General features: G+C 61.3%; 1 protein-coding gene across 5 annotated transcripts; it reads right to left on the reverse strand.

The window, feature by feature from the left end:
- Positions 1–5: 5 nt before the first annotated feature.
- Positions 6–21,207, reverse strand: SAMD11 (sterile alpha motif domain containing 11). Of its 5 annotated transcripts, none has more exons than XM_078073960.1 (14): positions 21,178–21,207; positions 18,959–19,050; positions 14,853–15,034; positions 13,404–13,454; positions 9,271–9,395; positions 5,915–6,004; positions 5,607–5,741; positions 3,555–3,717; positions 2,232–2,347; positions 1,921–1,999; positions 1,323–1,837; positions 972–1,096; positions 478–588; positions 6–371 (listed from the first exon to the last, which is right to left on the reverse strand). In XM_078073960.1, the coding sequence occupies exons 2-14, from the start codon at positions 19,028–19,030 to the stop codon at positions 126–128; spliced, it is 2,010 nt and encodes a 669-aa protein (XP_077930086.1). In that variant the 5' UTR covers positions 19,031–19,050; positions 21,178–21,207; the 3' UTR covers positions 6–125. The 5 variants fall into 5 exon arrangements, with proteins under 5 accessions (XP_077930086.1, XP_077930085.1, XP_035966076.1 ...); XM_078073959.1 differs by lacking the exon at positions 21,178–21,207 and adding an exon at positions 20,200–21,038 and having other exon boundaries at positions 1,566–1,837; XM_036110183.2 differs by lacking the exon at positions 21,178–21,207 and adding an exon at positions 20,200–21,038.
- Between the last annotated feature and the right edge of the window lie 2,915 nt (positions 21,208–24,122).

Below are 24,122 nucleotides of genomic sequence, written 5' to 3' on the forward strand. Positions count from 1 at the left end.
TCCTTTTAAAAATTCTTTGTGTTTTTGCATCCAAATCCAAAACGCAAGCAAGCTGTGGGGTGGGGTCTTTTGCATCAGCTGCTGGCACTGAAGGACTTAGGGTTCAGGGTGGCTCACCCACCAGTTCAGCACAGAGGCTGGGGGGGTTCTGCGGGGCCGGGGAGCAGAGCCACAGTTCCATTCTCTTGCTTGGGCGAGGCTCGGCCAGCAGGGGGGTGCCCCCCCCCATAGGGGGAGGGGGCCATTGTTGGGGACAAGGGCTGCTCCCCAGAGGTGAGCTCCCGCTCTGGGGCCCGCAGCGTCGGTGGCTGCAGCGGCAGAGCCACAGGGAAGCTGGCCATGTAGAAGACTCGGCCTAGGCGCTTGGCCACCTGTGGAGAGACGGGCCTGGGTGGGGGGCTGCTGGCCTGCAGCCACAAAGAGCCTCAGTGCTGACCCACCATTGTCTGGAGACTCCTGCCCCCAGCTGGCACTCACCTGGGCCCGGATCTTGAGAGCAGGCCCTAGCTTCAGCCCCATGGTGGTCAGGAGGTGCTCCTCGGTCAGCAGGGGCAAGGTCTCCCCGTCAATCCCCTGTTCTCTGAATACCTGGGGGGGCGGGGGGATGTCAGGGCCTGAGTGCTGGGACCAGTGCCTACCCCCCCTGCTGGATCCCTCCCGTCCACCAGGGCTGAGTGCCTGGGGTTGCCTCATGGCTTTCCAGAGAGAGCAGGGCCAGGAGAAGCTGTTGGTGTAGTTTGCTGGAAAAACTTGCAAATGAAAGGAAGATCTTTGTGTTGGGCATATGCCTATGTTGGAGGCAGAAGTGCTGACATGGCAAAGGGCCAGGGCGGGGGGGGGGGGCATGCAACAGCATCCTTCCCCCTCCCCACACGCTGTTAGTGAGGAGGGGAGATTCGGGGTGGGAAGAGGCACTGGGGAATGAACTCAGAACCATCTCAGGAAGGTGTGTGACCACCCCGCCCCCTCACCGGTGCATATTCTCCACAGCCAGACAGGCCCCCCACAAAGCTGCAGACATCGTCCACTGTCCACTTGCTGAGGTCCTCAGGGGCTGTGGCCTCCTCCCCATCCATGAAGAGTCCCCCCATGGTGCCTGGGTTGGGGGGGTGGTATTACTAGGACTATGGCCAGCGCTTTCCTATTCTCCCACCCATGTCTATTGAACTTGCCCAAATTGTTCAGAGGAGATGGATTGATGACTAAAAGGGATTTTTTTTTTTCTCCCCATGGACCCCCTCCCTAAGACCCAGGGTGGTGGTGGGGACTGGGTTTCCTTCCACCCCATGGAGGGCTCTAAAGCATGGAGGGGGGATGCCCACCTGTGTGGAAGTAGGGGCTGACGGCGTAGGGTAAGCCCAGGGGCAGTGGAGGGGGCAGCATGGACCCTGAGAGAAGCCCCTTCCCCTCAGGGCTGGCCCCTCCAGTTGGGGCTTGGCCCAGGTTGGGGCCCTGGCCCCCAGCAGCCACCATCTCAGGGTCCTCTCCTTCTGAATCCTTGGGGGGCTCATCCTCAGAGCCATCTTGTGCCCAGAGCCCAGCCCCCGTGGTCTCCTTGGACTCACTGGAGTGGGCTGAGGCAGGGCTGGGGCCCCCCTTCCGAAGGGCTCGGCGGACAGGCTCCCGGGGAGGGGTGGGTGGGCCGGGGCCTGGGGGTCCCTGGGGGGGTAGGGCCAGCAGCGGCGCGGAGCTGTGTCTCAGCACCAGCATGGCCCCGCGCCGCTGCAACTCTTCGGCGCCCTCGGACGGGCGCAGGGCAGCTTCAGGCGCCAGCAGCTGAGGCCGGTGCGCGCTCTCCAGCTCCTTCTGACGCAGCAGCTCTGCGGACATCTCCAGCCTGGACGGGGAAAAGCAGACGGTAGTGTGGGTCATGTAGCTCGGCAGTGCCACCTGCTCCTCACCGGTCGCCATCGCACTTACCGGGCCAGGTTCTGCTTTCGCAGGAGCTCCTGCTGCCGGGCCAGCATCTCCGCCTGGGCAGGGGGCAGGAACCCGTAACCTGGTGGGAAGGGGACAGACCACGAGGCCAGGTGGCCGAGTGGTCTAGGGCCACCCAAGCCCACCTGGTCTGTCCTTGGCTTCGACGGGGCGGGGATGGGTAGTCGGGCGCACTCGGGGACAGGGGGTCTGTCACCGGCAAACCCAGATGCGCCCACACCGACGGCCTCGCGGCGTGCTCACTCACAGCCCCTTAGGACACAAAGAGCTCGCACACCCCGCCCACTCCTCACCTGGGGTCTGGCAAAGAGCCGAGGGCACCCCCAAAAAGGGGGGCCTGAGGTGAGGGCCCAGGGCGATGTGCGGGGCATTCTGGGGTGACAGCAAGGGGGGCGGCTGCGACAGCTCCCTGTGGAAGACAGGACCGTAAGCAGTCCGCGCCGCAGGCCCCGGCCTAGTCCCCGCGCGCCCCCTCCTTTCCCGTAACTACCCTGCGCCCGCGCCCCCTCCCCCTCCCCTCCGGCCGCCGCCTCTACTAATTGCCGGCCCCGCGGGCGGTCGATGCGGCTGCTCGCTACGACTCCGGGTCGTGCGCCGTCCCCGCCCCCGGCTGGCGGCGCCAATTAATCTCGGCGGCGGCGCGGAGGCGCTGACCCGGCGGGCGGCGGCGACTGCTGCGGTAATTACCGCGCGGGGCCCACCCGGCCCCCGCCTCCCCCTCTGCGGTGGACCCTGTGCGGCTGGGGGGTGGGGGGCGCAATTAGCTGCAATCCTGGAGGCGGGGGAGGCAGCTGCAAATAGCGCTCCGGGGAGGAGGGCGGGGGGCGCGGCGTTGTTGGGGGGGCGTACCTGGGCGCCCGGCAGGAGGCCGCGGAGAGCCGCCCAGCCCCTTACCGCCCGCCTAGCTCGCTCACCCCTTGGCCTCTGCAGGTGGACCACGGGGGTGGGGGGGGTTAGGGTGGTGGTGGTGGTGGTGGTGGTGGTGGTGGTGGTGGTGGTGGTGGTGGTGGTGGTGGTGGTGGTGGGTGTGTGTGTGTGTGTGTGTGTGTGTGTGTGTGTGTGTTTTCCCTGCCCCAGCTCTCGGACTTCAGGGTTTCCAGACCTCGCGCTGCTCCCCTCTGCTGCCTTCTGGCCCCCTCCACACCCCCCTTTCCACGGACTCCCCCAATCTGCCTCCAGCCCCTCACCTACCTGTTGGGGGAGCAAAGCCCTCAGCTGTCTCTGGGGCACCTGGATTCAGCGAGTCCCACAGTCGCTCAACAGACACGGCAGTCACCCTTAACACCCTGCCCAGAGGGGTGGTCACCCCCACACATTCTACTCCAGGAGTGTTCTGGGCCTCTGACCAGCTCAGCGGGTGTCAGGACCTTTCTGCAGACCATGAACCTAGGGCCAGCACAATGCCTGGCACACTCTGTGCCAACAACGGCAGCGTGTGGCTGCGATGGGGGGAAGAGTGTGCACACTGAAGGCAGGTGACAAGGTAAGGAGATGCAGGCTGTGGACGTGACCTGCAGAAACCAGGTACTAGGTTTCTGATAGGCCCACCCCAGCTTTGTATCCAAGAAATGAGCAAAGAGAAGATGGGGGCCTCTCTGATGTGGGCACCCCAGTACCTCTCTGAGAAGGATGGGGTGCCAGCTGGCACGGTGCCCTCTCGGTGCTGAGCCAGGCCCTGCTTTCGACGCTGACCTGCCGTGGATGAGGGCAGGTGGACTTCCAGGCCACTGGGGCTCCTCACAGCTGCTGCCGCCACCTCCTGCCGGACCCTCAGGAGATCTGGGAGTTGGGGGGGGTGATCAGTGGTGACCCAGAGGCCAGGCTACCCCAGGTCTCTCACTACCCCAGCCCTGCTGAGTGAAGGACATTGGGCAAGGACACCAAGGAGATCAGAAGCCAATGAGAGCACATCCTTACAGTGACCTTGCTGGTTGGTCATGGGGACAGAAAGATGAACAGAAGGCCACAGGACAGGGGAGACTCAAATCATTACAGTGCAACTAGCTTTATATGGTGTTAGGAATGGGGGTTGGGAGGCACCCACCTGTATTGGGAGGGGGGCAGGTAAGCATTTGAAAGCGGTATGGGGATTTCAGTAACCCAAATGCAGTGGGGAGGGAGGGAAAGGCTCCGAAGGCAGGGGATTCTGTGGTGCGAATGTTGATATTGACAGGAGTTCAGAGGTTGTGGAGAGCAAGGCTGCAGACGGGGTTGTGCAAAGACCCAAGAGTGAGGGCGCAGGCCTGCTCCTGGAGGAGTGGGAATGGGTTTCCAATCCTGTACTGACAATGCCCAGGTGACCCCCTTCTAGGTAACACGCAGTGCACCCTCAAGGCGCCTAGCACTCTGCTCCCCATCGGAGTCCCTCCATCCTGCCCGCGGCCGGGCCTCCGGGTCCCCCCCTCCAGGCGCAGCCCCCCATTTGTGCAGGCTCCGCCGCCGCCGCCGCCTGTTTATAAATTAATTACCCGAAAAGCGGAGGTGGGTCCTGCCCGGGCCGGGTGCCAGCCCGCAGAGCCCAGCCGGCGCGGCCGCCTGCATCGATCCCAGCGGGGCCCCTCGCCCCCGCGCCCGCCCGGCGGCCTCGGTTATTTACAGTCGGCTCCGCGGCGGGGGCGGGGGCGCAGGGCCATGATTGACAGCCCGGCTCCCGGCGCTGCTCCCCGGTGGCCGGCGCCCCCTCCCCGGCGCAGGCCAGCGGAGCGGGCCCCAGGCAGGGCAGGGAAAGCAATTAAAAAGGAAGATTTTTAAATTATTAACATTTGGTGAATTATTCAGGCTCTCGGTGCCTGACTGCCCTGGGGGACAGTGCCTTGTGTAAGGAGGAGAAATCCTGCCCCCTTTGCCAGCACTCCTCACGCCTGAAAAGCCAAGCTAGAGGCAGCACCGTGGGCTGGGGTCTGCCAGGCTAGGGTGCAGCTGGTCAGGGTGCCAGACGGTGGTGGGTGGGTGAAGTGTGTCCATGAGAGGCAGGAAGGACAGATGGACAGAGCACAGGGTGGGGAGCTGGGTGGGGCAGGGACTGTGCCTCCAGCGGGGGCTTCTGAGCACCCCTTGAGGCAGGTCCTGGCGGCCACATCCTAACTGCTACCCATCCTCCCTTCTGGATGTCCTAGCCCGACCGCTCCCCTCTTGGCCCCTCCCACGTAGAGCTGACCCCAGGTGAGGTGTGGGGCACGCTCTCACACACCACCCTGATGGCAGCTTACAGACTACAGGCCGTACGGACCAGCGGACAATGAGAAGCTGCATGTACTGGAGAGGGCGGGTGGGCCTGGCTCAGTCCCCACCTTCCACTCTCACCAGGGCTCATCCCAGACTGTTTCCTCATCTGTGAAATGACAGTGCTTGCCTGTCACAAGTGAGGGGTGGCCCTGCTAGAGAGTCTGTGGGAGATGGTGGGGGTGGACTGTAGGGATATGCAGGTGGGGGGTCCCCCGGATCTACCCAAACAAGTGGATGCCTGGGCAGAGGGAGGAGGAGAGTCACCCCTCAGTGCCCCCCTACAAGGGCCTACAGATCTGCATCCAAACCCAGTCTTGGTGTCAGCAGCCAAAGATCCCAGAGCCTCTTTCCAGGGTGAGCAGAGGCCTCCAGGGACAGCAAGAGCCCAGCACACACGGGTAGACACTTGGTAAGGGATGGTGCCATAGGGTGGGGGCACATACCGTGGCTGGGGAGGCCCAGGTGGTAGAGACGCTGGGGGTCCTCAAAGGTGCTGGCCTCACTCAGGGCAGACACAAGCCGGCGGTAGTGATCCTCAGGGGCCATGCTGGGCCCTAGTTCTGGCAGCAACAGAGTCTCTGTGTTGGGGGGAGCATAAAGTGAGGGGATTCTCCTTCAGATGCTGCCACAGGAGAGGCAGGACCTCCCCTCCTAGAACCTGCTGCTGGGCTGATTCTGCCCTGCATGGGGTCTGAGTGATCCCCCTCCCTCCTTTGTGGCCTGTCCCTCCACCTCCAAGTTGAGCTCCCACCTTGGGGCGACTTGCTTCGTGCCTTTTTCTCCAATGGGCAGTCACTGCTGATGTGGGGGGAGCGGCCTAGCCTCTTGCCCAACAGGTCACCTGTTGGGGGAGGGTAAAGTGAGCCCCATCATGCATCTCCGGGCTTGGAGGGGATGGAGGCTGGGAGGGCCAGGGGCAGAGAGGGACCCAGCCCAGGCCTCCGTCCCAGCCAGCCCCAGCTCAGCCCAGAACCTAATCCATCATTGCTCAGGTGCCCTTGGGTCCTGGCCAAGTCAAAGCCTTTTCCAGTCCAGGGTCCCAGGCCTTCAGCCAGAGGACATCTTGCCAGGGTTTGGATAGGTCAAGGGACAGTTCTGATCCTGGACTTTGGGGTATGTGTGTATGTGATGGGAGATTTGTGGTAGCAGACTCAGGTGGCAACTCAGGACTCCACAGGCATCCTGCTGCCCCTATCCAGCCAGACTGGTCTCCTGTGAAATTAATGATCGGGCCCTCCAGATCATTCTGCTGAAGAGGAACTGAAGGCTTTGGTTTAGCCTGGAAGTCACCTTCCCTCCCAGGGGTGAGGACCCTAGCCTCTATCCACTCAGGGACATCGCTAGGCAGCAGGCCCCCAAGGACACCTTGAAGCCCCCAAGGTCGGGCACACCTGCCACATCCACTCCTGGGGACCTCCACCTAGGCCACACTCCTCACTGCCCTTAGAAGGCCTGAGCCAGCACCCTGGCCTTGCCTGTCACACAACTGCCCACCTGCCCCCTGGGCTCTGAGCTCTTGAGGGCACCCCTGACAGTCTGGTCTGCTGTACACAGCCTGGCCATAGTAGTGTATGTGCGTATGGGGGGGGGGGGACAGCCCCACCCCTCTCTGAAGACCTCTCTCAGGTCCTACATCCAAAATATACTCCTCTGTCTCCCCAGATCCACCCCTCTCCATCCCAGCCCCTGATCCTTCCTTCCTGAGCTCAAGGCCTGGGATAGGGTGTCTGATGAACAGCTCAGCAGATGTCCTGTTCTCCCGGGCCCACCACAGTGCTGGCCTCCAGGCCAGAGCCCACGTTCTGGCCCCCTCTCCACCCTGAGGAGGCTGCCTGGGTGGGTGGGGTGAGGGCTACCCCCTCTGTGAACCAGGCCTGCCATGACACCTCAGCAAGGCAGGCTTCCCAGAAGCCTAATTCCCAGAGCCTAATTCCTTTCTCTTATTCCCTTAATCTGTCATTTTTATCAGGCCGGGGAAGTGCTGCAGCAGCTAGAGGCCGATCAATCTCCACTTTACAGCTGACAGAATGGTGCTAATAAGTTATTGATCTCAGCCACCTCGCTGCCACCTCGGCAGCCCAACCCTAGGCCTTGCCCCGAGGGGGACGAGGTCCTTACTGCTTGGCTGAAGGGTCCCTACCTCAGTGACCTGGCAGGACAGAGAGGGGCACAACCAGCATGAGGGCTCCTTGAGGAAGCCAAAGCTGGCTCCCAACAGCTTTGGGGCATCAGGGCCCAGCTGGTAGGAGAGCCACGACATCCAGCTGTGCCAGGCCTGGAGGCAGATTTGGGCTGGGTCCATACCTGCTGCCCATGCCCCATCCTGCACACACCCCTTTTAGGTTTAGCAAATAACCCAGCACTCTCACTTCCCTGAGTCCCATTCCCATTTTCCACAGTGGAAACTCCCCCTCCCCTTCCTGGGGGCGGGGTGGGGGTGGGGGGGAGGTGCTTCTGGAGGTGGAAGGAGGACCCACAGTGAGACCCAGCCCACTGGCTGCAGTAAGGTCTTGCCATGGCGATCTGGGAGTTCGCTAGTCCCTGATAAGGGCCATGTTCACTCATGGACACATATACACAGTCCTAAGACACCAGCATGGACCCAGGTTGAGCCCCTCACAGTCCTCCACGGCCTTTCCTGTCCAGGATCCATTCCTGTGGGAATAGGACTGACATGTGGCTCCTGGGGAAGCAAGAGAAGGTGACGGCAGGCAAATGTCCCCACCCAAGGGCCGACAGGAGCAAGTGGAAGCCAATGGGGGACGACAGCCCCAAGGAGAGAGCAAACTCTCACAAAACCTGGACACAGTGCACACACGCGACCGTTCATGCAGAGTACCTGTGACCCCTGGCGTGCTTGCACGCCCGACCTGCACCTCAGCAAAAAGTGAGAGTGAGGCCACAGGTGTGTGGCATGGTGACACCCAGACGCAGAGTGTGAGCTGGGTGCCTGGGCCGTGCCAAGGCCCCAAGCACGCAGCCCTAGCAGGGAGCAGGGCGCACATGCCTGCTTTCACACATGCACACCCGTGCCCGTGTACTGTGAGGTCTCCATGTGTGCGGGCAGCAGGGGGAGGGCCTGCTGGCTCAGAATATCTCAATCACCGTGGGGCTCCCGCGGCTCCGCCCGATCGATGGAGCAATTAGATTTTATCAGCTGCCTGCTCAGCAGCCTCCAACAAGGCTCCAGAAGCAGCCCCCTCACACCCACCCACAAAGGCCTTCCCAGGCATAGGCACGCCTGGGGGCACTAGTGGAGATGACCATCTCCTGGCCAGCTTTTCTGAGAGCTGTAGCCGCTGCTGGAAACCTCCCTGCCCTGGGTCCATTGGACTGCAAGGGACCCCTGCCAGGTCCTTTGACCTCTCCCCTTTCAGTCAGAGCTCAGCCATGCCCCATTCTCTGCAGCAAAGCCTCATGGCCAAGTCCCCTCTGGCCTGTTCCTCGGGGGGAGGGCCTGGGTCCCCCAGCTGCCCCCTCCTTCTGAGCTCCTGCTACCTCCAGGAGCTGTCCCTCTGAGATGACCTCAGGAGCTACTGGGCCAGCACTCTCCTGCCCCACCCCTGCAGAGGTCCGGGCTCCAGCCCCCCATCTCTTAGGCGATGGACCCCTTTCCTCCAGGGGCCTGTGCTCCATGGGGTTGGTGGGCACTCTCATGCATGCAGAACGTGTCCCTGCCCTCAAGTGAGCCATTCAGGATGTGCATTTCTGAGCCTGTGTGAGGCCTGCCCATCCCTGACTGTCCTCCCTGCTTCTGCTCCTGTGGGAAGGGGGTGGCAGTGGCCTTGACCGCTCCAAGCCCAGCCCAGAAGCAGCCATGGTGGAGCCGGTGGAGCCGCTGCCTCTGCCTCCCGTCTCCCTGGCTGGCCGGGATTAACACAATTACCATCACACGGAGCCCCGGGGGACAGCCAGCCTTGCCACCTCCCGCCTCCGCTGGCCTCCCTGGCTGCCAGCCAAGGCTGCTGGAGGTGGCGGCATGCAGAGCTGCTGAGCAGAGACGCCGGCGGGGGGGGGGGGGGGGGCGGGGGGGGTGGCAGGGCAGGCTGTCCTCAGGCTGAGCTGCAGTGGCCCTGGCAGCCGTGTTCTCTCCCCCCAGCTCCTCACCTGAGGCTCCCAGGCCTATCTCCACACCACCTCTCTGGAATTCACAGCGGCTCTGATGCTCGGGCATAACGAGGTGGCGGCTTCGGTGGACACTGGATATGAGGGTGGGCAGGTCGCTGTCCTGGCTGCAGCAAGCAAGACAATGAAGGTGAGACCCCCAAAGGCTGTGTGCCCGACTAAGCTCGAGTGTGGGCATGTGTAGTGCCAGAGGGCAAGTGTGCCATGCCTCCTGCCCCCCTCTGTGTGGTCTGTGACAGCACCATACGCAGGCATCCCCATAGCAGGGCCCAAGGGAAACATCTGGTGGGTGTGACCTCTCTAGGTCTCACCCAGGACCACTAGGACCTGCCAGGCTTCTGCCTGGCATGGGGCTTTACACTCAGGCCCCACCACAGCTCCCAGGGAGGGTGTGTGCAGGGCACGGGAACCCAGCTCAGTCTTGCCATGCTCTCCCCATAGTGACCAGAGCAATCGCCTGACAAGGGGGTGTCCGCTCATGAGGAACAGTGACCAGAGAGGACTCACACTGTTGCACATGCATCTAGCGCTTACTCCTGTGTTAGCTGCTTCATTAAGAAAGTCGCATGCACTCTTTCAGCTAAAGCTTGCAACCACCCACAGACGCTCAATTTCTTCAAATAAGGAAACCAAGGTTCAGACCGAAGTCCTGCAGCCAATGAGATGTGTGCGCACAGGGACACATGTACGCTCTCACAAGGACTGGCAAGAGCATGCACCTACACACGCACACAGACACGCAGACACACAACATGAATGGGGAGTCTGGTCCCCCCGGTGTGCTCATGACACTCTGCTCTCCCCAAGGCCCCCAGCTAAGAACCTCAGCCGCCAGGCATGTGTGGGCCTGGAATAAACATGTCTTCAACTCTTTTGTTCCCTCAGTTCTCTTTCTGCTAACGCAGCTCAACCCTACACCAGAGTCCCAGAGAAAGGGTGGAGTGAGAAAATGTCAGTGTGGCTGTGTGTGAACGGCCCCCCATCTGCTCCTGGTGTTCTTAGCATAGAGGAGAGTCACCTGCCACCTTACAGATGCCGCCTGGAGCAGCAGGAAGTCAAGACAGAAGAGAGGAGGAGCAGGGGGGCCCTGGGCACCCCACCCCCCCCAGTGCCCTTGCTCCCTGGCCCACCTGGAATAGAGCAGCCTCCCAGCTGGGCCGCTGCAAGGGGGCCTCCACGGAGTGACCTGGGAACCGACCCTGAACCTCATTAAATAGCCCCCAGCCCCCCTGGCCTGGGCGGCTGGAGCAGGCTAATCCGGGCTGGCCCCTAAGCAGATCAGTTTCAGCCCCAAAGACTCCAGGGCTGGGCTCTAGAGCCTTCTGGGAGACCCAGATGCAGGTTCTCTCCCCACCCCCACCCCCTCTCCCAGGAGGAGAGAAGGTGCCCCCCCATGCAAAGAGGAGGGGAGGTGGGGTGGGAGTAAGTACTTTATGGGATTAATTGGCAGCAATTCTCATCCCTCTATCATCCTCATCAATGCGAGGGTGTTGAGGAGAGAAGTGCTGTCCTCAGCACTAAGGAGGGGGTGGGGGGGCTGGCTAGAGGCTGCCTCCAAGTTCTCCCCTGAGGGGATCCAATTCTGGTGTCCCCAGGACTCCTACAGGAAGTGGATCACCCCGGAGACTGAGTAGGTGAGGAAAGGCCTCATCAGTTTGTTCCCCATGAACCCTTAGACCAGCGCCCACACAGGGACCGGGGACTCTACCCCCCAGCTCACCACCACTGCCATGGCCATCAGCTCTTTCACTCAGCGGTCAGTCATTCAGGCACTCAGGTGGTGCTGGGAAACCATGGAGGTGAGGCCCGGTGGGAATCAGGACACCACCGCCCACCACAGCCTTGCTCTGCTCTCTGCCTTGGGGGTTCACCCCACAGGCCCCAAGACAGCCTGGCCTGGCTCTGGAAAACATGTTCTGGTCACTCACTGAACAAATTATGCCAGGTTTTACGTAAAGAACTACAAAGAAACACCAGGCTGAAAACACATGAACTCTGCATTTGGCATCGCAAGTATGAGGTTCCCACAGCCCTGAACACAGTGTCTGCACCGTGTTGTGCATGAGGGACCAAGCCCACGAGGGTTCTTGGGAGGCCCTCTGTGGCACCATGGGGTGGGGCTGTGTATCAGGAGGTGAGGGGGAGAGCTTGAGTGACAGAAGGGGCTGCAGGGAGGAGGGTGTGTGCTAGGAGGTTGAGGGAGAGGGGTCTGGCCCCTCCGACCCCAACTCTCCCCGAGGGGCACCCTGGGCTCCTCCAGGCTCCCTCAGCCGACTGTCATACTGTCCAGTGTTTGCCCATATCCTGGCCAGCTCAGGGGCCCCAGGAGGGCAGGGACCACATCTCCGGCCAGCTGCCTGGGGTGCATGGGTGCTGAAGCAGGAGCTCCAAGCAGGCAAGTGGGCCAATGGATGGAACTCATGGACAGATGGATGGACAGACAGGTGAAGGCCAATGGATGGAGGGAGAGGGACAAACAAAGTGAGAGATGATGACAGATGAACAGACAGGCACTACTGAATGGATGGACGCAGAGACAGAAAGGATGGGAATAGCAGAGATGAATGGACAGAGGCTAAAGAACAGACAGGAGACCAGAGATGAAGGACAGAGGGACAGGGCCAAAAGGAGCCAGGAAGAGACAAGCCGGGCTGTCTGCCTGCTGCAGCCCTCCTTGGCCCGATGCTGAAGTGCCGCATCAGCAGGTGGGGGGCAGATAGCCTGTAAGTCCTCTTGGCCACGCTACGCCCCTGCCCCCAAACTGCAGTGTCCTCTCTGGGAAAATCCAGAAAATCATCCCAGACACCCCTAGTGCCTGCGCAGGACTGAAGGAGCCCACATGCACTTGGACTTGGCCCCTTACCAGGGGCAGCCTCTGTCTGGACACCTGGGACCTTCTCTCACTTTACAAGGCCAGGGGTGGGTGAGGAAAGGGCTACCGGAGGCAGGAGGAGTCATTCCAGGAGTGGAGGAACCTCCCTTGGGTTCGCTATAAGCTTCACTGACAAATTCATCCTGTAGCTTCCCAAGCAAAAGGCTCATAAAATGTCATCAATGTTCATAACGGTTCATAAAAATGATCAGTTGAGCAGGCAACTTCAAAATGAGGTAGAAATAAGTTTAAAGATGTTTTCACTGTAATTCGGCTCTAGGACCCAGATATTTTCAGAGACGTAAATAATAATACATATGGCACAGAACCAGGCTGGGAGTGGGGAGGACAAGCTCCCACCTTGGGGGCTGGCCCCTCAGCTTTGGCTGAGGAAGCTGGGCCTGTGCTGGGTGCCCACTGTCTCCTAGGCTGGGCCCTTCCTGTACCCTCCCTGGAAGCCCTGTGGTAAGACTTGACCCCACTGACCAGAAGCCACAGCCTGGGCTCCATCCACAGACTGACCATCCTTTGCTCATCTGGAATCTAGAACTTGGGTCTCCCCAGTGCCCTCCCAACTTCCTCATCAGGTCCCCTCATTTTTATCTCCTTGCTATGTCTTGGGTTCGCTGCGCCCCTGCCTTCCATCATGCTTCCACAGCCTGAACCACTGCAGACTGGAGCAAACCTCCAACCTCCTGGGCAGGGCCTCCAGAAGGACCCCATCAAAACACACACTCTATCACCCCTCTGCTCAAGAACTTCGGGTGGCTCCTCACTGCCTGGAGCACCGTGTCCTACAGGCTCAGCATCCAAAGTCCTTTAGCATTCAGTTGGACCAGACCTGCCAGCCCGCCACAGCCCCACATCCCCTCCCCTTGTTCTTCTACATCTTTGCAGACATCCTCTTTCCCTAGTGAACGCCTCTGCATCCTATGAGACCCCATGCACACATCACCATTCTCATCTCCGGGTGGGTCTTTGGCAGGGTGGGAGGGAGAGGTCGTGGCCTCATCTTTGGGCAGATTGACTCAAACGGTCAGTCCCATGTGGGAGGGTGAGGCTGCCCAGAACCCACACCTGTGCTGTTGTCAGGGCCTGGGCACAAACTGACCGACAGACCACAGACTAGGGAGGGGAGGAAGGGAGGGAGGCTGGAAAGATTTAGAAGCAGACCCACAGGAAATGGAGCAACAAGTCTCCATCCTGCCCACGCACGGTGTGTGGGGATAAGCCCGGACCCTACCTGCAGGACGTCTCTCGGAAGGAGATGTTCACGTCCCAGTGGGTGTGGACTCTGCAAGGAAAGAAGCGGAGGGTCAAAGTGGCCTCCAGGATCTGGTACCTGAACAGCAGGGTGTGTGTATGGCATAGCCCTCATCTGCCCCAGAGCGCTGGCCCCAAGGGAACTGGGTTGGCTCGGATTTGTGTCCAGTGCTATCTGGTACCAGCTCAACCAGCCAGTGGCTGCCACCAGGATAGAACCGTGGGGCAGGAGCCGACTCCTGGTCTCACCAGACAAAGGAATTGGGAAGGGCAGAATTGAGGCTGCCACACCTGTCCTTCTTGTTGCAGTGAACCCAGAAGAGCTGCCACATTGTGCTGGGGGCGGGGTGGGGGGAGGGGAGCTGCAGCCTCTTCTGCCCATCAGCCATGCAGCTGAACCAAATTCCTAGTTGCTAGAGCTGCTCCAGCCAGGCTGGAACAGGTCAGGGAGCAAGCCCCATGGCTGCTACTGGCACCAATGGTCCAGTGTCAGCCCAGGTGGGTGCAGCTTCCTGGGTCCCAGCTGCTACCAGTCTGCCTCCTGAAAGCGACCACCACACATTGTAGGTAGGAGGGATGCCAAAACGAGAGGTCAAGTAAGGAAACAGCTCTGCCCTGTGCCTGTCCCCTCACTCATAGCAGTGTTCCCAGGAAGACCCTCAGGCTGAGGGATGGTGGTTGGAAGCCTGTGTGGGTGTGTCACCTTAGCAAGCGTGGGTATGAGGGCTGGGAAGTGGGGGTGTTGGGGGTTTGGGAGGGTTATTTTAGGGTAGGAGATATTGGAACACGTTGAAAGACTAGGTGGGAAGAGAAAAGGCCTAGAAACTCTGGGGGTGAGTAATATGTGCTGGATGGACAGACAAATGAATGGACAGACGACAGATAGATGGAGGCATGAAGAGGTGAGTGGACAGTGGGAGGTGTCTCTGCCAGGAGAGGAGATGGTGGGAAGTCAGGAAGAGTGGCCCCAAGCCTGGAAGGGACAGTGGGTAGCCAGGAAAGCTGCCGCCTGCCAAGGAGAATGAGCATGAGAGTTTCAGGGACTGCTCCGGGAAGGGGGCTGCTCAGCTCCTTTCTCTCTGCCTGGCTGTGGTGGTATCAGGCCCTCCCTTCCTGGGTCTCCCTGACTGCCCTCCTCCGAGAGCCCCTGGCCGTTCCTAGAGCCTCCTTCCTTCCCCACATGGAACCTCATCGACCCCCTCCCTCCAAGTGGGGGCAGGGTAGGTTCTCACTATGGTCTTGTGGCATCAGGGGTTCAGCCTGTTTCAGCTTCGGCAGATACCAAGACATGACAAGCTAAACCTGGGCCCTGTCCCCAGGGCAAAGGGTCCTCACCCTGGCCTGGCCTTCAGCTACCTGGAGACACCAGTCTTGATGTCCTGACCAGAGCCCGTGTGCCTCCCCCGACCCTGGTCCCCAGTAAAAGTACCTTCTCTTCATGATACGGACACGTGGGGTGTCCTCCTGTTTCAAGCCTGGTTGCCGCCCACAGGCTGGGCCACTGCCATCGCTGTCACCATCACTGGATGAGAAGCTGGGAGTCAGCTCCTTCTTTAGGACCCGTGCAGTGGGGAGGGCAACTGTCCTCTTGTCCGCCAGCCGCCCCCGGTTCTGGACAGGGAGGGAAGAGAGGAAGGTTAGGCTGAGCCAGGACCCTCAGGGTCCTGGGAGGGGTGCACTCCAGGCCCAAGCCTCAGGCAGGGTGCAGGTGACGGAAGCCCTCAGAGCAGCTGCTAAGATCAAATAGGCACCATCACTGGCCCCGCTACGGGGCTTCTAGCCCACAGGACAGGCCCGAGGGTCCACATGGGTCCCAGTGGCTGGAGCTGAAGACAAGAGCAGAAAGATGAGGCCTGGGTCTGCCACCAGGGAGGGGGGTGGAGTGAAGGGCTGTAGGCCCTGGCCAGGCTCCTCGTGACACTGCCTTGTCCAGACTCCGCACTCTAGCCTGAGTGTGGGGATGCCCACCTGGAGGCAGACCCCAGCTTTCTCGGCCCCAGGGAGCCGCAAGGGACCATGTGTGCACAACACAGCATGTCTGCATTCTGCCACATGTTCAACGTGCAGTTACCTCTGTGTGCTTGTGTCTGCTGGACAATCCCACACAGCTCCTGCGTGAACCCCCAACCAATGCCAAGTCCTGTCTTCTATTCTGCTAGTGCCATGCAGGGTCCAGTTCAGGATTGTTTGGAGCCTGAGTCTGGGGCCTGATCCTGCTGACCCCTTGCGAACTGCAGGCCTGGGGTTCACAGGTCACTTGATGGGGAGCCCTTACCAACCTAGACCCTTTGTCCCATGGGCCCCTAGTGAGCCTACCCTCTGGGTCAGAAACAGAGATTCCATTTCTTCCACAACACCTCCTTCTCCCGTCCCTACACCCATGTTGTGAGTATGTGGAGCTCATATGTGTGCTGTGTGCTGGGAGATCAGAGCAGGAAGGCATGTCCTGTGCACAGACATGGAGGGTACTCCACACCGAGCTTGTCCGTGCTCAGAGCACATGCACACACCACACAAGGTCACTATACACCAAGGCTCCCTACAGTGTCCTTAGGTCCTGCTGCCCCAGTGGAAGAAGAAAAGTTACTGATTATTTTCGGGTGGGCAGGAACCTTTCTCTTATTTAATAAGGGGTTGCTGTTTCAGGGGGATGGCAGGGACCTTGGGATTATCTAATTCTCTCTCATCTCTTCAGTCACCTGGGGACCCTCGGACACCCTCTTTCCTGTTGCAAGGACAATGCCATCATACCCACGAGCTTGAGGAGGAAAGTGTGGAGGAGGGTCTCGCCTCACCCTGGACCCGTGTCATCCTGGACCTGAAGGACTGCTAAGCAGCCACCATCGTCCTGCCCTCCAGAATAAGGGACCTTCCCTTCAGACCCAGCCCACCCCAGCTCCAGATTTGGGCAGTGGCCTCAACAGGGTCAGGGAGCCCTAGTCTTCTCCCCTCGCTGGGTCTGGGGACCACAATTACCCCCCTCTCCAGGCCCCCCCCTGCGAGCCACAGTCTCCCCCATACTTGCCCTTATGAATCCACTTGGGACACCCTCCGTATTCCTCTCTGCAACATACTCAGTGAGAGACACTGGACCGCACTGGGGCCGGGTGGGGTGGGGTGGGGCCGTGGAGTCTGAGGGTAGGCCTGAGAGATGAAATGGCCTGCTTTGTGGCCCCTTCTGGGACCCTGGCCTTGGCCGTGTGCTCTACCAGCAATAGCAGAGAGTGGTTGAGGCTGCAGGTGTGATGGCCTGTCTGGTCCCGTGCCTCTCTGTGCCAGCTATCGGGCTCCAAGGGCAGTGTTTTCAACAACCCCTGGCCTGTCTGAAGTGTGCACTGCTGGGAAGTCCCACTCAGGTCTGCCCTTCTCTAGCCTGTGGCCCAAGCACCAGGACCTCCTCTCCTGTCGTTCTGCTTTAATTGAACTATTCTCTTAAGAAGAAAAGGAAATGCATTTCCCTCTGCTTCTCATCTGTAGGACGAGGAGGAGAGGAAAATGAGGGCAGTAATACTGCCACTTGGGATGAGGCCAGACCAGCTATGCTGGCCTGCGGTGGCTCTTGGAGGTGCTCCTGTGGGAGGGGAGCTGAGGAAGAGGGACCAGGATGGGCAGCCCTGACCCCGACCAAGGACAGGGAGCATACTTTCCTCCTACGCACACCCAAGACCTCAACCACTCACCCCTGCTCAGCAGCACACAGATTTGAAAACTCTGTGACAAACCTCTGTTGCTAGTCAACCATTGGCTCCTCAGAACACAAGGATGGGTACAGGAAAGCCATCTTGCATGTCTGCATGATCCCTGCACCAAATATGCATACTCACATTGTGCCCCTGGGGTATCTGTGACTGTGAGGTGTGTATGTACCTTCGGGCCTGGCTGTGGGGGATGGAGGAAGACAATCTCTATGTGGCAAAAGTGGGGGCTGGAAAGACAAGGGGGTCTGTGTAGCTCCTTCCTAAGGGAAGGGTACAGGGATGGGCCTGGGAGGGACCAGGTTCAGGAGAGGCAGGCCCAGGTCTGAGGCATCCCTCATGCAGGACAGGGACCAGGGAGCCCCAGACAGGTAGGCAGTTCAAGGTCGTGGCCTCATCCCTGCCAGACCTCCCCACCCCTCCCCAATCCAAGCAATGTCCTGGGGAAATTGATACTGGGCTCAGGCCACCTGTACCCCACACTCCTGTGAGAGACCTCTGGAAGGGTGGGTTAAGATAGGCTGGGACCCTCCAACCCGAACAGAAACCCCAGGCTAGCCTTGAGGGTGCCCAGAAGACTCTTCTCCAGTACTAGCTGCTTGAAAAGGTGCGTTAAGTGGAGCGGGAGCTCAGCTTCTAGCCCCAGGCAGGTACCGTAGTAGCAGGTAAGAGGCGGGCTGCCTGTGCACACATACTCTGACGACGAGCTCATGGCAGACAGGTGTGTGGGGTAGGCACACAGGAGAGGCATGGCTGTATCCCTGTTCCCCTGTCCAACTTGTGTGTCTGATCTGGTGTCTGTATTCACAGGTGTGTCTGTGGCTTCCCCGCCTGCTCAGGTTACCCGCCTCCAGGGTCCATGAGGAAACCAAAACATCCCTTCCTCCTTCCTACTTCCAGTCCAAAGTAAAGAAGCTGAAGGTGGAGTCTTGGGTCCTCTCTCACCCCTTCCTGTGTGAGGGTGCTGCTGCTCATGCCAACAATCCCAACCACCACCAGGAGCCAGGGCCCTAACTGGCTCTCCCCGAGCAGCTCAAAATTGGTTCCTCTCAAGATGCAATTTCTTCTTCAGATCAGTCCTCCAACTATTGCTGCCTGGAGGACATATGATGTGGAAGACAGTGCTTCAGGGGCAGGCCCAGCACCCCAATCTCTGCTGCTCCCTTAGGCCAAAGAGGGCGTCAATATACGTCTACACTGGGTTGGGGGTCCCACATCAGCCTCCAACTCCAGATCTTGACACCAAAGGCCCACACTGCTCAGATTCTGCCCCCAACAGGGTTGTATCCTGAGACTCTCCTGGACATCCAGGGCCTTGCCCAGCAGGGTTCTAGCTTTTGGCATACCAGAGACACATGTTACTCACCTCCAAGCTGTGACCACCCCAGAATGTACATCCAGGCCAGCCAACAGTGTCACATGCCAGAACAAGTGTTACCTTAGGACCAGCCCCTCTCCCAAGCCAGGCCAGCTGACACAGTGACACCCCCACCCCCACCCCAGACCTGTGACAGGGCAGGGTCCCCGGGCCCCAGGTGGATGGCACTGTCCAGGGAGGAGACCTTTACAGCCTAGGCTGTCCCCAAGACCTGAGAAGCAGCAGCTCCAAGGCTCCCAAGGAGAGGCTCCAAGATAGGGAATGGTCAGGTCCTGCATCCAAAGAGGGGAGGGCTGCCCCAGGATTCCCACCCAAAGCAAAGTCTCCCCTATTTGCCCCTGGGGGGGCTCACTCCTGCACACCGGCAGGGTTGAGGTTAGGACTCTGGATCCTAGAAAACAGGCACAAGCTCCACAGGGGAGAAGGAAGACCCAAAACCCCAACTTTTCTCCCACATCTCACCACCGGGGAGGATATCCGACAGCCCGGACAGTCGCAGATCGGAGGGTGCACCTGCAGAATCCCCTTGGACATAAGCGTCTTCAGACTTTTTCCTGTGAGGAGAGCCGAGGCAGGACCGGTGAGAGAGCAGGGCTGGGGCACAGGTAGAGCCGGCACACACGGGCGCGCTTTCGGGGCGTTGTAAGCGGCAAGGTCGGTTCCCCCTCCTAGCACGTGTGTGAACATCCAACTTCCGAACCCGCTACCTGGCCCTGCCGCCCACCACACCCTCGCGGACGCCGCGGGGATCTGCGGAGCTCAGAAACTCAAGATCCCGGCAAGCGCCCTCCCCTGACCAAGGGCGGCCTCCTCCCCGCCCCCTGCGTCCCTCCTCCCGCTCTCTACCCTCTCTCCAAGCCGGTCCGGGGGAACTGGGAACAGGGTTCGCGAAGGTCGAGCCTGCGCGCAGGTGAGCGGCGCCGCCGGGACCAGGGCTGTGCCTGAGCCCTCAGCGGGAAGAGGGCGGCCACAGCAGAGCCGCGAGCCTCAAAGCCCAGCGCGACTGGGTCCCTAACTTTCTAAGGATCCCCCACCCCCGCCCCTGTCGCTCACTGCGCTTCCCCCGCTTGCCTGTTCGGGCGCCCTCACAACGCGCCCTCGGAGCCAGACTCCTGAATGCTCCAAGCAGGCTGCTCCCAGCCCCGCCGCCGTTCCAGCTCCGCGCGCGCCCCCGCCCCGATGCGCGCCCCCGCGGCCCCCACCTGCCTACGACACCCCTACACCTTCCCTTTCCTTCCAGCAACTCGCACCCGCACCCCGGCCGCCCGTGTGCCCCTCTACTCCCGCTAGAACCTGGTGGCTCCCCGACCCGGGAGGGAAGTTGTGTCCCGCCCAGCCGGCCTCCCGCAGTCTCCCGAGTTCCCCTAAACTTCCCCTGGGCCACATAGCCCAGGAATCCCGCAAAGACCTTCCGAGTGGGAGGAGGGGCCAGCTCGTGTGCAGCCGGGAGCCCAGAGCACCGCGGCTCAAGCTGGGGTGACGGTGGAGGCCGAGGGCGCTCTGCTCGGGTCCACCAAGGCGACCGTGCTGGGGGCGGTAGGGGGGGGGGGGGGAGTGTCCCTGCGGCAGCCCCAGAGTCGCAGCGCCCTCTCTGGGCGGAGATGGAGTCTCCCAGGTGGCAGAATGAGGGGGTCCGGACCCAGGGGTCCTCGGGGAGCAGAGGGGAGGGACCGTAGCGGCCTGCGCCCCCACCGCGGCCGCACCTTTGTGGCGGATGCTGCGCTTCCAGTCCTTGGCCGTCTCTCGGCCGCTGACGAACTGGAACTCGTTGGGTGTGAGCCACTCCCCGCGGTGGCGGATGGACGGACCCTTGCTGCCTTGGCAGAGTTTGCGCACGTAGAGCAGCGCGCGGTTGGCGCCGCACTCCACCTCGATGCACGGCTCGCCGTTGTCCAGCAGCGGCTGGAAATCCGGTGCTGCGGCCGCAGTGGCCGAGAAGCGCTCGAGGGCCAGAGGGTCCCGGGGCAGGTGGAGGTGCGGGGCGGCCTCGTGCAGGCTCAGGTAGGCGCGCGGGGAGCGGAGTGGTGGAGCCAACAGCGCCTCGTAGCCAGCGGTCGCGGCGGGTAGCGAGGCGGCCGGGGGCAGGGCGGCCGCAGCCGGCAGTGGTGTCAGGTAGCCTGGGAGCGGCGGCAGTGGTAGTGCGGCCAGGGTCGGATGGAAGGTGGCCAGAGCCAGGGCCAGGTCTTCGCGGCCTGGGAGCTCTTTCTTGACCGCTGGCATGACGGGCCGGTGGCCTTGTAGCCTGGCTCTCCGCCGCCGGCGCAACTTGTTCGGGCCTGGGCTGGAGTTGGGTCTCGAGGGCTGGGGGCCCAGGAGTCTCCCGGCCGCGCGCCCGCCCTACCCGCTACTGCGCCCCGGCACCTGCAGCCGCGCCGCCCGCCGGGCCACCACGGACCGCTTCTCGGCCGGCTGCCGGGGCCTCGGCTGCCCGAGACATGGTGCTGCGGGAGCTCCTATCGATCCCCTATCGACCTGCCGAGCGCCGCAGCCCCGGGGCCCCAGGGCTCCACAGGGCCCTGGGCCACCTGCGCCCGCGCCCCCTGGGGCGGCCCCGCTCGCTGGCCCGCCAGCAGGGCGCAGCCGGGCAGTGGAGTCCAGAAGTCTCCGGCCCTGCGCCCCGCCCCGCCCGGGGGTCCCAGGCCCCAGCCCCGCCTCGCCGCCCCGCCGCCCCGGCCGCGCACCCGCGTACACTGGCGCGCGCCCGCCCGGCAGGGACTTGGGAGACTCCCGCCGCCGCCGCCTCCGCCGCCGCCGCCGCCGCCGCCGCCGCCACAACTTGGCCCATTTAAACGGCCCCGGCTCGGCGGGCGGGCGGGCGCGGGCTCCAGCAGGGGGTGCGTGACGGCCGACTGGGCTCACACGGCTGGCGGCGGGGGCGGTGGGACAGGGCTGCGCCCCTGCCCTATTTCCGAGCGCGCGAGGGTGTGGGAAGGAGCGTATGCTAGCGAGAAGCTGCGCGCACGGACCGCGCCATTGTTGAGGGAGTCATTGGGCGCAGCTGGGAGTCCCGGACTACACTTGGGGAGGGGGCGGGCCCAGGACCGAGAGTGGGCTCCTGGCGCAGGAGGGATCTGTGATTAGGAGCGGCCCGCTGGCCTGGCGGTTCTGGGTAGGAGTGTTTTCACAGCGGCGGTGGGTGGTGGGCATCAGTGTCGGGCGTGGGTGGTCTCCTCTGCATCTGCAGGGTGTGAGGCTGTGGGTTTGTGGTGTGTGGCCTCTGCAAATGTGTTGGGGAGGTTTCATGTTCTGTGAACAACAACGACAACGATGCTGTCAATTATTGCCGCCTTATTACTCTGCACTTTACATGCCTTAGTTCACTTGATCATCTCAATATGAGTTCTCCTCATTATTCTCATTTTATAGATGAGGAGGGTGAGACACAGAGAGGTCAAGTAACTCTCCTGATGTCAAACAGCTGTTTTAAATCCAGGCTCTCTGACTCCAGGACAAACAATATCTGAGCCATGCTGTGGGGCAGGAAGGTGGGCTAGACGCAGTCTGGTTGAGGGATGGAGGATGTGGGGAGGAAGAGGGGCCGATGAGTGCGAGATTGCACACTTGAGCACATTTCTGTTCCCTAGTATGAGCCAGTCTGGGGAAGAGGAACCCTCTACACTCATGTCCACTTTGGTGCCTTGAGGAAGCAGGTCAGCCTTGGCCCAGTCCTGGCATGAGGGTGGCTTGTCCCTTGGTGTTCAACCCCCATCTCCCTGCAGGCCAGCATGCCAGCCTTGCAGTAGAAGCATTAGGAAGAGAAACAGAAACCTACTAATAGCTGACGAGACAGGTTTGTCTTTCTCTGATGTGTTATTCTGAACAAGCTAGAAAGTAGCCTCAGATCCCATCCCAGCGCCTAGACCCCCACTGAGATGCATTTGGCATGGCATTCGTGTGGGCATCTCTCTGACCAGGCTCTGGGGGGTTGAGCTGGACCACAGGCGTGCTTGCACGAGCACCTTGTGCAAGGGAGTGATGGAAGTGAGGGAGCACACCACCCTCACCCACCTCCTCCCAGGCACCTGCACCAGCTGGGCATGAGCCTGACCATTGGCTACTGCTCTGCTCTCCCTTGCTGATGCACACTGCCAAGATCATCTGCAACTGAGGCACCAGCCAGCCCCAAGACTGACTTGGGGAGCAAGGTCTGGGCTGAGACCAGGAACGTGTCTGGGAACCTATGCACCCAAACCTCTGTATCCCCCTTCTGCTCTACTCTTTGTACGTCTGCCTGCTGGGATTTAAGGGGCCAGGTGTGAATGTGGGTGTGAAAGTGGGTGATCCTATATGGTGTGCTACCCTCAGCCCAGTTGCCCTCCGTGCAAACTGGACACCTGCACATGCCTGACCCTAGGTGCACACTCACCTTTTGTGGTCCGCGTCTTGCTCTCAGGTGTGCTGCCTCCATGTCTAATGGATGCAGGAGGCTGTTCCTGCCCAAGAGCCAAGGCCCACAGAGGAGCCATCATGCTAATCTGTGGTCATGGCACAGTGTGGAGAGGTTATCAGGGCTCAGCGTGAGGCCAACTGTCTGGCTACAGCCCTGACACTGCTTTCAAAAGATGGTCCCCTCCACTCAGTTCTTCTCATGTTTGCCTGCACCTATTCACTGACCCTTAGGCCTCCTAACCCCTGACCTTTAAACTGAGGTTTGGGGAGGGAAGGCTAGTGAAGTTTATCTCTAGATCTGAGAAGGTACCATGTAGCCTGTGGAGGGGGCCTCCCTTCCCTTCTGCAGGACCACCCCTGACTCACCCCTGACTTCTTTCATCCTGAACAGGCCCACAGTGGTGAAGGAGGGGCAAAGAAGGCCCCAATTCTGGCTTTCGGAAGTGGGACCCAGCTGGCAAGGTAAGGGGGCTAAACTAACCTAGCTCACCCAGCCTAACCTCCATGCTACTATCTGGTTCCACCTCTCTCTGGAGGATCAAGGGGGCTTCCTAAAATGACCATGAGTGGGTTCAAAGCTCCCTGCAGGACCCCTTCTCCTCTAAGGGCCACTCCCTGACTTTCAGGAGACCCCCTTCCAGGGCTTTGGCTGATCAGTTCACCCCTACCCCCACCCCTACCTGTTTCCCCCTCTTCATGGGAAATAGACCTCTCTGCCCACAGGATCAGAGCCACTTTCCCACAGGGATCAGGCATCTTTACTCCTGGGCATTATACCCCTGCCACAAGGATCTGCTCACTTTCTCCCTCCTGTCCACCTGTGTCCTGGTTTGGCACCTGCTCTGCGCTTCTGACTGGAGCCAGAGGTCAGAAGGACAGAATGTTGGCTCTAGAATCTCCCCCCGCCTGGAGTTCAGGCCTGGCGGCACCTTCCTTGGGAAACGTAGGTGGGAGCGGCTGCCAAAACCCCTCCTCCGGCCCTCAGAGGCCCCGCCCCTGCCTTCCTCACGGCCACGGCGGCGCCATCGCTGCTCGCGGTCCCCCCGCTGGGGGCCCTCTGCCGCTGGGCCGAGGCCGGAGCCCCCGCCGTGGCCGCCGCCGCCGCCGCCGCCGCCAGGGAGGGGGAGGGGGTCATAAATAACCCGCGGGGCGGCGCGGCCCGGGCGGTGCAGACGGTGACCCGAGCCGTCCCCGGGGAGCGCGGGGGCGGCCCGCAGACCCTGCTGCCCCCAACCCG

The sequence above is a fragment of the Halichoerus grypus genome, chromosome 5, assembly GCF_964656455.1.
Source record: "Halichoerus grypus chromosome 5, mHalGry1.hap1.1, whole genome shotgun sequence".
Lineage (NCBI taxonomy): Eukaryota > Metazoa > Chordata > Mammalia > Carnivora > Phocidae > Halichoerus > Halichoerus grypus.

What these genes read in the sequence shown, in the direction of transcription:
- SAMD11 (XM_036110183.2), bottom strand. Translation starts at nt 20,716, where the DNA reads ATGCCAGCGGTCAAGAAAGAGCTCCCAGGCCGCGAAGACCTGGCCCTG. An exon ending in GTCCGTATCATGAAGAGAAG is followed by an intron (nt 13,455 to 14,852) that starts GTACTTTTACTG and finishes CTTTCCTTGCAG; the next exon opens with AGTCCACACCCACTGGGACG. An exon ending in ACGAAGCAAGTCGCCCCAAG is followed by an intron (nt 5,742 to 5,914) that starts GTGGGAGCTCAA and finishes CCCCCAACACAG; the next exon opens with AGACTCTGTTGCTGCCAGAA.